Below are 15,565 nucleotides of genomic sequence, written 5' to 3' on the forward strand. Positions count from 1 at the left end.
CGGTGTGTCTGGGCCGTGCTCGGGCTGTGCCTGACTCACCCCGCGCCCGGGAGCCCACAGCGCCCGGCCCGGAGCGGGGGCTGCCTCCGGGGGGCTCTCGGACAGCCCCTGCCCCCCTCCCGGCACCGAGCCGCGGCGCTCATCCCCTGGCCGGAGCGGGATGAGGCTGCCACGAGCCTCCCTGCGGGCTCTGCCTGCCCTGGGCTTTGCTTTCTGGCTCATTAGCTCCGCTTCTTAATGGCACCGCTGATGTCACCCCGCTGCCAGCCCCTCGCTCCTGCCGGGAGGAGGGGGCTCCGTGCTGTCCCCACATTCCCACCGCAGCATCCCGGAGCTGGGAAGGGACGCAGAGACACCCACCAAGGAGCTTTTTCCAGATAAATCCTCTTCTTATCTGCAGGATGTGCGGCTCCAGCCCCCAGGTGTCACCCCCGGGGAAGGTGGCCCAGCACCCCGCTGTCCCCAAGGCGGGGGTGGCCGGGCATTCCCCAGCTGTCCCCATCCCAGCTGTGTTTCCCAGCCCTTCCCGCACTTCCTGGGAAAGACCCAGCTGATATTTTGGATATTTTTTCCGCAGGATCCGATGCCTCAGCATCGTTTGTCAGGCAGCTGCGGGGCTCTGGCAGGGGCTCGCGTTTAAGGAGTCGGTTGAAGGTTATTTTTAACCATTTCACTGCTGCATCACATCCTTGGCCTGGCCAGGGGATGCTGCTGGGTTCAGACACCGACAGCCCATGAGCTTTAGTCCCAGGGAATGAGCCCTAAAAGCAGCCAAAGGATGAGATTTTGGTGTCTCAAGGGTTTTAAATAAATCCATCCCCAAGGCAGTGGGATGAACGCCGATGGATCCTCTGGTGCATCCAGCCCGTGGTGCACGGGGAGCAGGAGCAGACACCTCTGGCAGAAGGTGGGAACGAGGAGGGGTGACCCCAATCCCGAAGGATCACGGGTGAGAAGCCAGCCCGGGCTGTGCCTTGCTGCTCTCCTGCAGCAGCAGCCGTGCAGGTTCTCCCGGCGATGCCGCAGGCACAGTTTGCATCCTCGCTCAGAATTTCCCATCTTATCTGGCCTCAAATGAACCCCTTCCTGCTGTTTTTACTCCGTCCTACATCTGGTGACAGCCACATCGCTGTGTCACCGAGGCTGGGGACGCCCATCAGCACCAACCCTGGACAGGGACACGTCCTGACCGGGCACTGGCCCATCCCAGCCTCCAGCCCTGCATCCCTGTGCTGGGCATCCCTCCCTCTGCCAGAGCTGAGCCCCACCAGAGCGTTTCTGCTCAGCTCCCAGAACAATTCCCTCCTGGCACGGGGTGTGCTCGGGCGGCCAGGCCAGGCAAGGTCCCGGGCCGGGGGAGGTGACAGTGCCAGGCGGGATGGCAGGAGCTCGGCCGGAGCCTCCAGAAGAGGGCACTAAACCAGGACCCGCCCGCGTCGCCTGTCCCTGCTCCTGGGAAAGATCCCCGGGAATGTAAAACGCGAGGGGCAACGGCGAGCGTGGAAAACAAATCCCGGTTTCTTCCCCTCCTTGCCTGGCTGTGCAGCGCCAGCAGCTCAGAGGGACAGGGGCATTTCCACCCTGCCGTGGGGGTGTCCCGGTTGGGATGGCACTGCCGGGTGCTGGAAGGGCTGCAGGACCTGGACACGTCCCCCTGTCACTCGTGGCAATGTGGAAATCAGTTGTTTACGGCCGAGGTGTTTCTCCAGGGCCGCTCTTGAGCAAAAATCTTGTTTCATCAGGGAAAAAAAAACACCCTGATCCTTCCCCGTGAGTGTTTCTGATCAGTCCCGGCACCAGCCGGCTCCGTGTGACCTCGGGTAAATAACTCAGAGCCTCAGTTTCCCCTCTGGAGTCTGATTCACTTCAGTTTTTGGCCTTGCCACTAAATTGTCACCGACACCAGCTCTGTCCCCGCTCAGCACCGAAGGTGGGGACGTTTGAGGTGTCCCCACGGCTCTTCCTGCCACTCACCCCACTTCCCTCGCAGCCAGGAGCGTTACAAGCCGTGGCTGTGTTTTGGGGAGATGCAAGATAATAATTTGTGGTCTGTGAAATGTCACAGCCGCCGTCGCATCCCGAGGCGGCGGCTCTCGATCCACGGGAAATCCCTCGGGGGGGAATTCAGGCACCCACCAGACCCCGGCTGTGGTGCTGGGGACTTAAAGTTCCCCACAGCCTTCATCGAGGGGGATCTTTAATTAGCACAAAATCTTGAGGCTCAACTGCACTGGAGTTCATCCCTGTGCTTCCACCTTTTCCCATCAGCTCCGGCATTCCCAAAGCCCCTCCTGCCCTGGAAAGATGTTTTACAACCGGGAATGGATTTTTTTTCCTCCCAGAAATTTTGCCTCCGGGAAGAACAAGTCCTTTGGGGAGCAGGGACGGGGATGAGCCCGGCCAGCCCGTGGCTCCATCCCTCTCCAGCTCCAGCTCGGGATCGGGGCCGCGGCTTTGACTCATGAGCCGACCTTGTGCGCCTCCAATCCGATCCACCCAGCTGGAAAATCGGGTTGGACCGGGCCCCGGCGGGGAGGGAAAGGCTGCGGCCGGGACGGGAGGCGGCACGGGGCTGCGGGGAGAGCACGGTGCCGGCCCGAGTCCCCGGGTGTCGCTTAATGGTGACCAAAGGAGCTGGCGGCCTCCCGCCCACCTCCGCTGGGACATCATTAATCTTGGCAGAGAAGCATCAGGGCTCCCATCAGGAGAACATCGCCGCTGATGAGGCTGATAAATTACAGCCGGGGGGCCGGGGGAGGGGGGGACCGGCCTTTGGGGGGTGGGCAGGAGACTACGGCAGCGCTGGGAAACCTGTGGGATCAGAGGGATGCCGAGCTCCCCGAGCCCAGCGGTTGCCTCGTGCCTCAGTTTCCCCATCGGGTGCTCGGGGCTCAGGCGGCCGCGCACGTGTGGGTGTCAGCGGGCACTCCTCTTCCTCCGGCGGGTGAGCAGATAAGAGCCAAGTGGGATGATTTAATCCTTTGGGAAATGAGCTTGAAAACGGACCAAGCCACGGATGAAACGCCGTATTGTTGTGGCAGGGAGAGGGGACGGTGGCACCGCGACCTCGGCTGCCCGGCCGGCCCCCTGCCCCTGTCCCGGCTCCGTGATCCCGGTGACTCACGGTCCTCAGCCCTGGCAGCCAGCTGGGCTGGTTTGGGGTGGCTGGCACGGGGAGTTGGACACTCTGGGATGGGGCACCCACTTTGAGGCTGCACCCGAGGGGCTGGATTTGGTGTAGGGGGGACCCGGCGCCCCAAATCTGGCACCCCCCGGTGCATCCCCCCTTGGCCACACCCGCGGCTGCCCCGGGGCTTTCCTGGCCCGACGGGCCGGGCACAGCCGGTGCCAGGGCAGGTAGGAAAGTAGGTCAGGAAAAACCCCGGTGTGGGGCGAGGGCCGGCGCCTGCAGCCCCGCGGAGGCTCTGCCTCCCCCGGCCCCTTTCATCCGCGCCTCTCCGGAGGCTCCGCGAGCATCAGCGACAGCTCCGGCACCCCTGGGAGCCGGGGGTGCCGCGTCTCGCTCGCACCCGGCCCCGTGCGGCCCCCGCGGCTCTCCCGGGGGGGTTCCCAGCGCTTTGAAAGGCTCCGGATGAAAGGCACCCACCGGCGCAGCGGGAGCGGCCCCCCCGGGGCTCCTTCCCCTGGTGCCACCTTCATCGCGACCCCCAGCACGGGGGGCTGGGGCTGACACCCCCAAGTGAGGAGCTGCCCCTCCTGCCCAGGTGGAATCTGGGGCTCGTGGTGACCCCGGTGTGGGACACTGGGACTGTCCTTGCCCTCGGTTTGTGTCCTCGGAGGGTGGCAGGGGACACCCGGGAGCCTGCAGCAGTGCATTCCGACATCTCATCCCGGCTGGAATGTGGGATGCAGGTCCTTGCTGAGCATCCTGGGAGCTCCTTCCCCGGCCCCGAGCATCCCAGCCAGGCCTCCCGCAGCTCTCATCACCAGAGAGAACCTCCAGAGCTTTTTTTGGAGCTCCGAGCCCGAGGTGGGGAGCAGGTGGGAGCTCCCCCAGCCATCAGCACCGCACGGAGGTGATGCAGCAGCTCGGGTTTTGCTCAGCACTTTTGCAGGAGCAAAGGGGACGCTGAGATGTGGCAGCAGATAAAGGCTGCCGGGCTGCCGCGTGACATTCAAGAGCAGCCAGGAAGAGGAGAGGACGGGTTTCAGATAAACAACGGGCCCCTTTCCCCGGTGGCCCACGAGGAGGGGCAGCGTGAGCGGGTTGGGTGCCAGGGAAAGCCCCCCCAGCCAGGGCAGGACGCTCCCACAGCCGCCGGACAGACACGGGCTGGGTGCCCGACCCCGGCAGGGCACAGGGGGATTTCTGCCCCACGGGGGCCGGGGATGAGGGAATCCCTCCTGCCCTTGGACCCAGAGAGGGTTTCCCTGCTGCCTACGGGGAAATCCCCGGCTGGATCCAGCAGAAGCTGCCCCCAGAGCTCCGGGATCCCGGGCTCTGGGGAGGAGGGTCAGGAATGAGGAACCCCCTCGGCTCCAGCAGTGTGCAGAGCAGCAGCCCCGTGAATGCCAGTGAGGGGGACGGGGGATCTCCTGTGACATCCCCGGGGGGATTTCCAGCCAGGCCACCCCCGGGGTGGGCTCGCAGGAAGCCGGAGGAGGGTTTGCTCCAAAGGTCAGAGGGCAGGAGAGGAGCCGAGGTACCCCCAGGATGCTCAGAGCTGGGGTCCCCGTGACTCCTCGCTGTTCCTGGGGCCTCCTGGGCTGTGCAGGATGTGGTTTGGGGCAGAGCAGCAGCTGCACACTGTGCTCCCCTCTCCAGCCCTGCTCACCCCCTTTTCCTCTCTCCCCAGGCACCTGGGACTTGAAGGACTTCGTGGAGGATTTTCACCTGGGCCACCCTGTGGCCTCGACCCAGTTCCTCACCAAAAACTACAATGATTAACTGCAGCCATCCCTTCCTTGCCCTGCACATCCCCACGCCACAGAGCCGCCTCTGCCCGGAGCAGAGGGGACCCCAGGACCACTGAGGATGAGCCCACCCTGCTCCCAGCCCCAGCCCCAGCCCTCCCCTACCAAAGCCAAGTTCTCTTTCCCTCTGGGGATCGTGCCAGGAGTCGTCCCAGCTCGCCTGGCTGTCCCAGAAATTCTTGCATCCCCCCTTCTCCCCCCTTCACCCCATTTCTGACTTGACCCCCTGCATGTCCCCCTGGCACTTTGGGGACTTTGATGCCTGCAGCTTCCTGAATAAATTTTGGATGGAGCACACAGGGTCTGTGGTGGCAGGGGCAGTGCCAGGTGAGTCTGGCGTTTTGGGATCTGCATGGGATGAGCAGACCCCTGTGGGCAATGGGAGCAGGGGGTGGCCAGCCAGACCCTCGTTTAGGTGACCCCAGGGCCACCCAGCAGGGGACAGGGGCAGCGATGCCTGTCCAGGGGTGCTTTGGTGGCACCACGTGGGAAAGGGGCACTGCCCCGGCCCTGCCCTGCCTTTGCCCTCAGCCCGTTTCTCTTGGAAAGCAAAACCAAAATTAAAGGCATAAATCAGCAGAGCTCTGCCTACTGGCCACTTAGCCGGGCCTCCCCTTTAATTAGCTCCTTAATTAGGCTTTCATCTAAGACTCAGTTTTCTCCGAGGCTCAGATTCACCCGCCTGCAGCTCCTCCTTGGAGCACATCCCGGTGTCTGCTCTGTGACAAAGCCACCTCTGTCCTGCCCGTGGCCAGGAATAACATTCCCCTTGGAACAAACCATGGGGAGCAGGAGCCCGGGACATTCTGCAGGCAGGGGAAACTGAGGCACGAGGGAATGACTCGCTCAGGGCTGGGCAGGGAGGCCTGGGATCCTTCAGAGAGGTTGTGATGCTCTGGTGGCTGCATCTCAGCTCTGCTTCAGTGCCTGGCTCTGGAACAGAGCTGATCCCAGAAAAACATCTCTGTGCCATCCTGCTGGTCACCTTCCCCGGGTCCCCGGCAGTGAGAGCAGACTTCGGTCCTGCCTGGGGGGTTAAACGTGGATTTCAGTCCTGAGGTGTTAAACATGGATTTCAGTCCTGCCTGGGGGCTTGAATATGGTTTGAGTCCCTGCCTGGGGTGTTAAACATGGATTTCAGTCCTGCACTGGGGGTTAAATGTGAATTTCAGTTCTGCCTGGGGGGTTAAACTTGGATTTCAGTCCTGCACTGGGAGGGGTTAAATGTGAATTTCAGTCCTGCCTCGGGGGTGAAACTTGGATTTCAGTCCTGCATTGGGGGGTGAAACATGGATTTCAGTCCTGAGGTGTTAAACATGGATTTCAGTTATACACTGGGTGGTTAAACATGGATTTCAGTCCTGCACTGGGGGTTAAATGTGAGTTTCAGTCCTGCCTGGGGGGTTAAATGTGAATTTCAGTCCTGCCGGGGGGGTTAAACTCGGCCGGGACTTTCCCTCCAGGAAGTGGCTCCGTGCCTCGGAGGGGCTGAATCACAGCGGGTCCTGCAGAGCTCCGGCCCCTCCAGGAAGGATCAGGGTGCCCAAGGGGGATGCAGGAGCAGGACCCAGCCTTGCCCTGGGCACTCCAGGCTGGGTGAAGCTGCAGGAGCCGGCGGGAAGGAAAGCAACAAAAAAAGGAAGCTGGGTAACACCACAACCCAGGGAAAAAAAAACCTGCACTGGGGGTTAAATGTGAATTTCAGTTCTGCCTGGGGGGTTAAACTTGGATTTCAGTCCTGCACTGGGAGGGGTTAAATGTGAATTTCAGTCCTGCCTCGGGGGTGAAACTTGGATTTCAGTCCTGCATTGGGGGGTGAAATATGGATTTCAGTCCTGAGGTGTTAAACATGGATTTCAGTTATACACTGGGTGGTTAAACATGGATTTCAGTCCTGAGGTGTTAAACATGGATTTCAGTCATACACTGGGTGGTTAAACATGGATTTTAGTCCTGCACTGGGGGTTAAATGTGAGTTTCAGTTCTGCCTGGGGGGTTAAACTTGGATTTCAGTCCTGCACTGGGAGGGGTTAAATGTGAATTTCAGTCCTGCCTCGGGGGTGAAACTTGGATTTCAGTCCTGCATTGGGGCGCTAAGATTAGCAGCAGAGGAAATGACACTGAGATGTCATGGAAGTCTGCTAAAGTTGGATTTCTCCTTTTTCGATCCCTGCCCTCAGAGCAGGGTGTAATTGGCCCGGCAGATGGGAGCGAGGCTGGGGTGAAAATGAGAGGTCAGGGCTGGGCTGACATCCTGCAGCCCAGCTCCAGCAGCCTCCCCTCCCTGCCCTCGGCTCCTTGTGGCTGCCGTGGTTATTTTTGGTGGAGAAAAGGCAATCGGATGTTTGTCCTTCTAGGAAATGATCACCGCTGTTCCTGGGCTTCACTGGGCATGGGACAAGTGGGGCTGAGCTGGGATTGGGATCACCGGGAGCCAAAGTGACCCACGGCCCTGTGTGACACTGTGGGGTGGGGTGGGATGGGGAATGGAAAGGGGAATGGGAAGGGGATGAGATGAGACGGGGAATGGAAATGGGAATGGGATGGGACGGAAAATGGAAATGGGAATGGGGACAGAGATGGAGAATGGAAATGGAATGAGAATGGGGTGGGACAAAGAATGGAAATGGGAATGGGATGAGATGGAGAATGGGCATGGGATGGAGAATGGAAATGGAATGAGAATGGAAATGGAAATGGGATAAGATGGAGAATGGAAATGGAAATGGAAATGGAAATGGGATGGGAAGGGATGGGGTGGGTGAGAGTGGGAATAGGGATTGAAGGTGGGAGCAGGGATGAGGATGGGGATGGAGAATGGAAGTGGAAATGGGGATGAGATGGAGAATGGGAATAGGGATGAGGATGAATGGGGGGATGGAGATAGGGACGGGAATGATCAGGTCAGGAATCTGCCCAGCTGACTGCAATGTCCCTGTGGTGGGGTGATCCATGCCAGGACACAGCACCAGGCACCCCTGCCCTTTGGGGGCACTCAGGGCTGCAAACGCAGCAGCCCCGGCCAGCCCTGCACCACAAACTCTCACTGGGATGCACACGAGGCCTCCACGGCGTGGAAAATATTAATTGTGGTTTTCTGCTTCACTTTTCGATTATTTAGAAAGAGTGAAGGAAAAAACTCACAAGGAGGAAGCCACGTACAGTCACTTCGTGCTGGTCCCACCCCCTTTATCTCTCCTTCCATTCGCTCACCATTGGCGCGAGAGAGAGAAAAGAGAAGCTGAGCCTCTGAGCTGCCTAAATGTAGAAAGTTTTGCTTCTAAATCAGTTTGTGATGGAAAGGAAACACGTCATGTCCCTGGGGAAGTGGCTGGTTTTGAGCAGCCACAACCCCAGCGCTGAGTGCTGCAATGGAACAGCCCAACACTGAAATAGCTCCACGCTCTGTTATTGTCACCCTGAGAAGGTTTTTTTCACTGTCTACAGGTGTCATTTTTAGCCTCCAGAGGAAGTTTTATTTGTATTTGTTACCTCCACTTTCCACTGTCGTGGCTTCATGAGTTTTTGTGTGAAGGGTTGGGAGAAAACAGAGTGGGCTGAGCTCGGGTGTGGGGTGTAAGCTGGGACCTGCAGCACCATGGGCATATCCCAGGAATTCCAGCGTGGATTCACCAGCCCTGCAGAGCCCAGCTGCATTCCAAGGCCACAGAGCCGTGGAAACACAGAATGCCAGGGATTTTGGGGGGCTGTGAGCTGAGCTGAGCCCAGGCACGGCTGTGGGATGGACACAGCTCCCCTTTGCTCTCCCAGGATGGGGCTCTGAGCTGGGTTTGGGCAATTCCAGCCCCTTCCCAAAGCAAACCCACCCACTCCATGGCATGACTGAGGGAGAAGAGGACTCGGAGTTTAAAAATCAACAATGAACTCGTGAAAATTGAGTGTTCCTGGTGAGAAGCAGCAGCACCCAGCAGCACAAGGGGGGTGTTCCTTGCCAAAACTGGGCTGGAGGCCAGGAGAAGCTCGTGCTAAACACGAGCCCTAAGCCAAGAGGATAACAATTACCTGTTTTTAATAATCACTGAAATAATTAATGGGAGAAAGTCTCAGCCCCCAGCTCACGTGGGGCAGCCCTGGGTCTGATGCAGAGAGCTCACCCCAGGAAAATGCAGATTTAAGGCCAGAGCAGGTACTGGGGGACAGCCCTGGCACCCCAAAGCCTCGGTGGCACCTGGGGATGCCACAGGGACAAGCCAGCTGCCAGGAGCTCGGCAGTGCCAGGCAGCAGCTCCCCCTCAGCCAGGGACTTGCTCAAGAAGGGATTAGCAGGATCAGCTGATGATGATCTAAGCGCATAACTATATCAACCTGCGAATTAATTACTGATATCTCACACCTCGGAGCTCCTCTATCTGCAGATCTCTGCGCTCCTCAAGCGTTCCCTGAGCTCAGCCCGGCTGCACCCCCCGGGAAATAGGTCAGGAGGGATAATCCCCAAATCCCCACGTGCTGCTGGGGACGAGCAGAGCGCTGCCCGATTTGGGAGCCGACGTGGGAGAATCCCCCGGGCAGCTGAACATCAGCAGCCCCACGGGATGCTGAGGCACCCGGCTCTCCACGTCAGCCAGGGGTGGGCGACGCTGCCATGAGCCAGAGAGGAGCTCCCAGCCTTCATCCTCGTGCTGGGGACTCACAGAGCCCCGGTCTGGGGGTCCTCCCGTGCCACGGGGATGGGGATGGGGGTGGGAGCCTGCACTGGAGCTGCTCCTGGCTCTGCTGCTCCCGGCTCTGCTGCTCCCGGCTCTGCTGCTCCCGGCTCTGCTGCTCCCGGCAGCCGGGCGGGCCCTGGGAGAGGCAGCTGGGCCGTGGCAGGAATTAGGGTGGGAGCCTGCACTGGAGCTGCTCCCGGCTCTGCTGCTCCCGGCAGCCAGGCGGGCCCTGGGAGAGGCAGCTGGGCCGTGGCAGGAATTTAGGGCTCCTGAAGTAATAGGTAAGGCAGGAAAGGCGAGGACAGGGACGTGTCCCCACCTCTGTGTCCGTGCCAGCAAGGGGCACGCAGGCTGCTCCTGCAGTGATGGTTCCATTAATTAGCAAGAATTCATTATAACTGGGTTTCCAAAGTGCTGTGTAACATCAAAGGAGCTTTCTGGGGGCACAGGGTCAGAGTTGATTTGGTTTTGGGGTCCTGGACCCCCATCCTGCTCACTGGGGCTGGACCATTCAGACGTGCTCTGGCAGCATCCTGGGATGCAAATTCCAGCTGTTCCTGAGGGAAAGCAGAGCCCAGCTGTGCCCAGAGGCGCTGCCAGGCATCCTGGGATGAGCATTCAGAGGATGCTCAGCCGGGAGAAACTCAGCCCAGGTTTTGTTTCCTCTTTCAGCTGCTCCCCGAGTCGCTTTGAGCTGGGTTTGTCCGCGGCAGTGGGAAGCTCCCAGCCTCTCCCACTCCTCCGGGAGCCACGAGCACCTTCAGATGTGGTTTGCCCCAAAACTCTCCTGGGCAGAACAAAAACAACCGAAGCCCTTTTGATACGGTGGTCCCAGCCCAGCAGCTTCTCCCCTGCCCGGGAGCTGCCGTGCCCGGGTGCCTGGCACTGCCCTGTTTACCCCAGCCGGCTGCGGGATGAGGCGGATGCCCGGCGGGCTCTGCATCCCAAGGTGTGGTGCAGAGAGCCGGGCGGCTCCGGCAGCGCCCCTGCTGCTCCCCGGCCGCCACGGACGGGCTCGCCCCGCGGCTCCGGCCCGGCCTGTCCTCACTTGTCGGCGGCTCTCGCTTCCCATTGCCTGCCCGCAGCCCCGCGGGTCTCAGCCAAGCTCCCATTTCCTCATTGCTAGGAAATGGCAGATCCCCCCGGGCTGGTTTCAATGGCTCGCGGATCCCTCGCCTTTGGCCTCTCCCCAGTTTCTCCTGGGCTGCTTGGAGCTCAGCCTTCGGGAGCAGCGCTTTTTCCCAGGCACGCAGCCTTTGGAATTCTCTGTCTGGGAGGACGTCCCGCCCCTCCCACCCCGCTGCATTCACCCCTCTGTGCTGACACAGCACCGAGCCCTTTTTTCTGCTGGATTGGTGGATTTGGGGGGTTCTGACGTCCCCTGCCCCGCTCACGTCTCCAGAGCGCTGTCACGGCACGGCTCTGGGAGCTGCAATTCCAGTGTCCAGTTCCTCTTCTGTTTCTTGGTTTCACATTAAGAAATGCCTTTGTGGTCTCCCTCTGCAAACCCCTCGTGGGGTCACTCCGGGGCTCCTTCCACCACGCCAAGGTTGCCTCTGGTCCCATAAAATCATCCTTGGGTTTGCAGCCCGCTCTGCTCCTGATCCCTGGCTGCAATCCCATCCTTCCCACTGGTGCTGCTCCCTCGGGACCACTTTCACTCTGGGCCTGCTCTGTAGTTTCCCTGTTAATCAGCTGTCTCCTTATCTCCAGGTCACACCGCGCCAGCTGCCGCCGCTATTGTTCCCCAGCTGGATAATAACAGGAAGGGCTTGGAAAACCAGACCTGAGTCGGACTGGGGCGACCCAGAGGTTCCCAGTCCCCCTGAGCACTCAGCAGCCCCTTGCTGGCTCAGCCTGGAGTCCCCCCCAGCCCATGGGAGCAGCGGGAGTTGTGGGGTTGGAGTCCCCCACCCCCAGGAGCAGCGGGAAGTTGTGGGATGCTCTTTGGGAAAAGCCTCCCCCCACAGCACCCCGAAGGCTCCTGCAGGTGCATCCCTGGCCTCCAGCCATCTCCCGGGGCTGTTCCCTTCAGGAACCGAGCCCGGCCACCCAGAACCCATTTCCCAGGATCAGCAAGATGTTTGGAGCTCTGCTCCAAAGGGTTTTTTCTCCCCATCACAAGATTTTCATCCTGGGCCGATCCCTGCCTTGCCACGGGGGAAACTGAGGCAGGAAATGGCTTCCCACAGCCACCCACAACGCTCCCATAGTTTTCCCCCACCAGCCACCCTGGGTTTGGCTTATGGGGATCCATTCTTTGGGATCTACCCAGGGACACCCCAGGGCAGCAGGTTCTGCCTGTGGGTCCCTTCCTGCCCTGCAGGAGGAGGGAGATGCCAGTCTCCCTTTCCAAGGGGAAAATCCCATCTCCCTTTCCAAGAGGGAAATGCCCATCTCCCTTTCCATGAAGGAGATGCCAGTCTCCCTTTCCAAGAGGGAAATGCCCATCTCCTTTTCCATGCATATTTCAGTGCGAGTGTTTCCAAATATTTCCGGAGGAGGAGGAAGGTGTGGAGTTTTCACAGGCAAATCAGGAAAACCAAGGTGAGGTGGGAGCGCTGGGAAGGACACAGGCCAGGAGGGTGTTGGTCTGGGATCAGGGAGGCTGCCCAGCAGTTTCTCCTGGCTGAAGTTCCCTCAGTCAGAGTTTGGCCTGAAATGAGGATTTCCCACGACCGAGAGCAACAAAGAAAGTCTCTCCTCCCCCAGAAATTCCAGATTATCCTGGATCCCATCCCTGCCAGCGCGGAGCATCTTTCATGCCAGGCCATGGAATGCTCAGAGAACAAACTGCTGCTGCTCCAGCCACATCTGGGCAGCTGTTGTTTGCCAGAGAGCACGCACAGCCCTCAAGTGCCACCTCAGCTCAGCACCTGCGAACAAAACAAAACTCACGGCCCCAGTAACCACCGAGGCTTGATCGATACCCCCGCGACGCCCACCCCGTGCTTTGCGTGGCTCGGGGTGTGGTTTTTTCCCTCTCCAAGCTGCTCGAGAGAAGTTGGTGTTGTCGGCCATCCAGGCAGCCGCCCACACGCGTGGCCCTGGCACAGTCGTCCCCCGGGGGCAGGAGGCCGGTGACCTTTCAGGTCCCCACCAGCCACACTCTGTTTACGACTCCGTGACCTTACCAGCCCCAGATCTGCCTCTGCAGCGAATCCGAGGGCTGCGGAGGAACGGCTCCGCGCTCTGGTGTGCGCCCCAGGCTCCGTGCCCGAGCATCCTTTGTGATCCAGGACGAGGCGACAATGCTGGTGATCATCGCCATCATCACCGATGATCCCTCTCTCCCTCCGCGCAGTTAAAAGCCTGAAACACAGCACCGTGCACTGTGGAGCCTTCCAGAGCCCCTGGGACACCGAACGGGAGCAGTTCGTGATGTCCCCCAGCCTGCAAGGCTCAGCCCTCTGCATGCTCAGCTCAGCTCCAGTGAATTTTAGGGAGCGAGCAGCCCATGAGCCTGGCCACAAGGCACGAAAACCGGGCTCGTGTTTCCTTCCCCGTAAGTACAATTAAGCTGCCGTTAATTAGGTGAAAAACCCGGACGAGTTCCCCTTTTCGAAGCCCGGGGGTCCCCCAGGATGTGCGGCCCGGAGCACCTGCAGGGCTCCCGGCACATGAACCGGGGCCCGCTCGGTCACAAGACCGAGAGGAGCGGGGACAATGGCCCGTCAGGTGACAGGGGACAGGGTCCCGGCCCCACGGGGGCCAGCGGGGTTTTGGGGATGGGGTGTGGCTGCTCTCAGCCCCGAGGGAGGGTCGGGGTGGGGGCTGGGGGCTCTCGGTTCCTCTGAACACTGCCAGCACTTGGGTGGGTGGCACGGGAACTGGGCAGGGTTAAATAATGTCACTGTTTGTCACAACCCCTGCACGGGCTGCTGTGAGGTGTGGGACACTTGGAATTGAGGAGGGATGGCAGCATTACATGGAATTCTGGAATGGTTTGGCTGGGGAGGCTCACCCAGTGCCACCCCCAGCCAATGCAGGGGCACCTCCCACTGTCCCAGGGTGATCCAAGCCCTGTCCAGCCTGGCCTTGGGCACTTCAGGGATCCAGGGGCACCCACAGCTCCTCCGGGAATTCCATCCCAGCCCCTCCCCACCCTCACAGCCAGGAATTCCTTCCCAATCTCCCATCCATCCCTGCCCTCGGGCAGTGGGAGCCATTCCCTGTGTCCTGTCCCTCCATGCCTTGTCCCCAGTCCCTCTGCAGCTCTCCTGGAGCCCCTTCAGGCCCTGCCAGGGGCTCTGAGCTCTGCCTGGAGCCTTCCCTTCTCCAGGGGAGCATTCCCAGCCCTGGAGCAGGTCCGTGTTCTCCTCTGGGCTCGTCCCAGCAGCTCCAGGTCCTTCCCGTGCCCCCCAGGGGATAGATCCGTGTGCATGGAATGCCGGCAGTGACGATCCAGGTTACCCAAACACCTGGATCGGGACGGGGTTCACAGGAGGCAAATGTGTGGGATGACGAAAAAAAGAGTGAAACCTCTGAGCTGCAGACTCCATCCAGCCTGGGCTGTAATTTAAAACCCTCCGGAGCCATCCCAGGTGAGACTCTGCGTTTCCCCCCCCCTCACCATCCCGCTGGGTACAGAACTCTGCTCGGGATGCTCTGACCCACTAAGCTGAGCTGTAACTAAGCCAGTCCAACCCCCATGCGGCCGCTTCCGTGCCAGCCTAAGTCTGCCTCGGTTTATTTTGGCTGAAGGCCGTTCCCAATCAAACCGCTGTCAGTGCCTGAGCTGTCCCGCTCTCACCAGCCGGGTTTAGCGGCAGGTCCTCATGACTCAGGAGCTTTAAACCCAGCCTAAACCCCACCGCGAGGGTTTGGGGTGCGCCCACAGCCCCAGCCGCCCCGAGCGGGCAGCACCAGCTGCATTCCCAGCGGGAAGCAGGTGCCACTCCCGTGTCACTGTCACCCCCGGGGGGCAGACACCCCCCCGGCTCGGTGTGAGGCTGCCACTCGTGGGGATGCGGAGTTCTCCAGAGCAGGGCTCCGGAGCAGGAGCCCCCCACGGGACCCTCGCCCGCGGGTCCCGGTAAGGCTGAGCTATAAACCGGGAGGACCCGGGTGGTGTTGCTGTTACCGGACACAAATAAGGGTTCAGCAGGGGTGGTTTAGTTTCGGGGGGGGTCCCTGCTCTGACCTGCGGGGCCGTGGGAGCCGGACACGCAGCGGGGGCCCCGCAGCATCCCCGGCGCTGCGGCTGCGGGCGCGCTCCCGCCGTGGGAACGCGGCGACGGGGGAGGACCCCGGGGGCACGGGGGTGTCAGCGGGACCCCCTCCTCACCCCCGCGGCTCGGGACGGTGTTGCCCGGGGGGGCGCGGGCTGTGGATCCCCCTCCGCGCCCCGCGCCCGCCCCGCACCTCGGCAGCGCCGGGGGCGCCGGAACCGGCGGCCAAAGAAGGGAGCGGAGGCGGGGCCGGATCCAGGCCTTGTATGGCGCTTCCCCTCGGCCGCCCGCCCGCCGCCGCCCCGCGCTCCCCCCGCTCCCCCCGCCGCCGCCAAACAACGAGAGTGCCCTGCAAAGGATGGGGGTGAAGGGGGTGCGAAGGAGGGGGGCTCTGTGCAGGGTGGGGAGCTCTGCACAGGGTGGGGGTCCTGTGCAAGGTGTGGGGGCTCTACAAAGGGTGGGGGGTCTGCACAGAATGGGGGGTTCTGCACAGGGTAGGGGGGACCTCTGATGGAAAGGGGGGTCGCTCGATGGAGGGGCGCCCCCGCAGTGTTTGGGGTCGCAGTGCCTCGGGGGCTGCGGTGAATGAGCGGCCCTGGAGCGCACGGGGGCCCTGAAGTGGCTGTGGGGGGCCTTGAAGTGAATGTGGGGGGCTCCGAAGTGAATGGCGACCCTGAAGTTGAAGGAACACGCAGGCCCCTCCTGCCCCCGCGGTCACACACAGCCCGAGTCGGGGCTCGCTGCCCCCCACCCCCGGGATCGCTCCCCCCGCCCTGCGCACAGCAGCACCCC

General features: G+C 61.2%; 1 protein-coding gene across 6 annotated transcripts in view; it reads left to right on the top strand.

Annotated features, from left to right (window-relative positions):
• Positions 1 to 5,223, top strand: part of PEBP4 (phosphatidylethanolamine binding protein 4) — an 85,196-nt gene extending 79,973 nt beyond the window's left edge. For all 6 annotated transcript variants that reach the window (XM_039698391.1, XM_039698393.1, XM_039698397.1 and 3 more), the window contains one exon: positions 4,818 to 5,223. In XM_039698391.1, coding sequence (XP_039554325.1) covers positions 4,818 to 4,909 — 92 coding nt within the window. In that variant the 3' untranslated portion in view covers positions 4,910 to 5,223. The remainder of the gene's footprint in view (positions 1 to 4,817) is intronic.
• Positions 5,224 to 15,565: the final 10,342 nt, after the last annotated feature.

Source organism: Passer montanus, unplaced genomic scaffold (genome assembly GCF_014805655.1).
Source record: "Passer montanus isolate IOZ18808 unplaced genomic scaffold, ASM1480565v1 scaffold123, whole genome shotgun sequence".
Classification (NCBI taxonomy): Eukaryota; Metazoa; Chordata; class Aves; order Passeriformes; family Passeridae; genus Passer; species Passer montanus.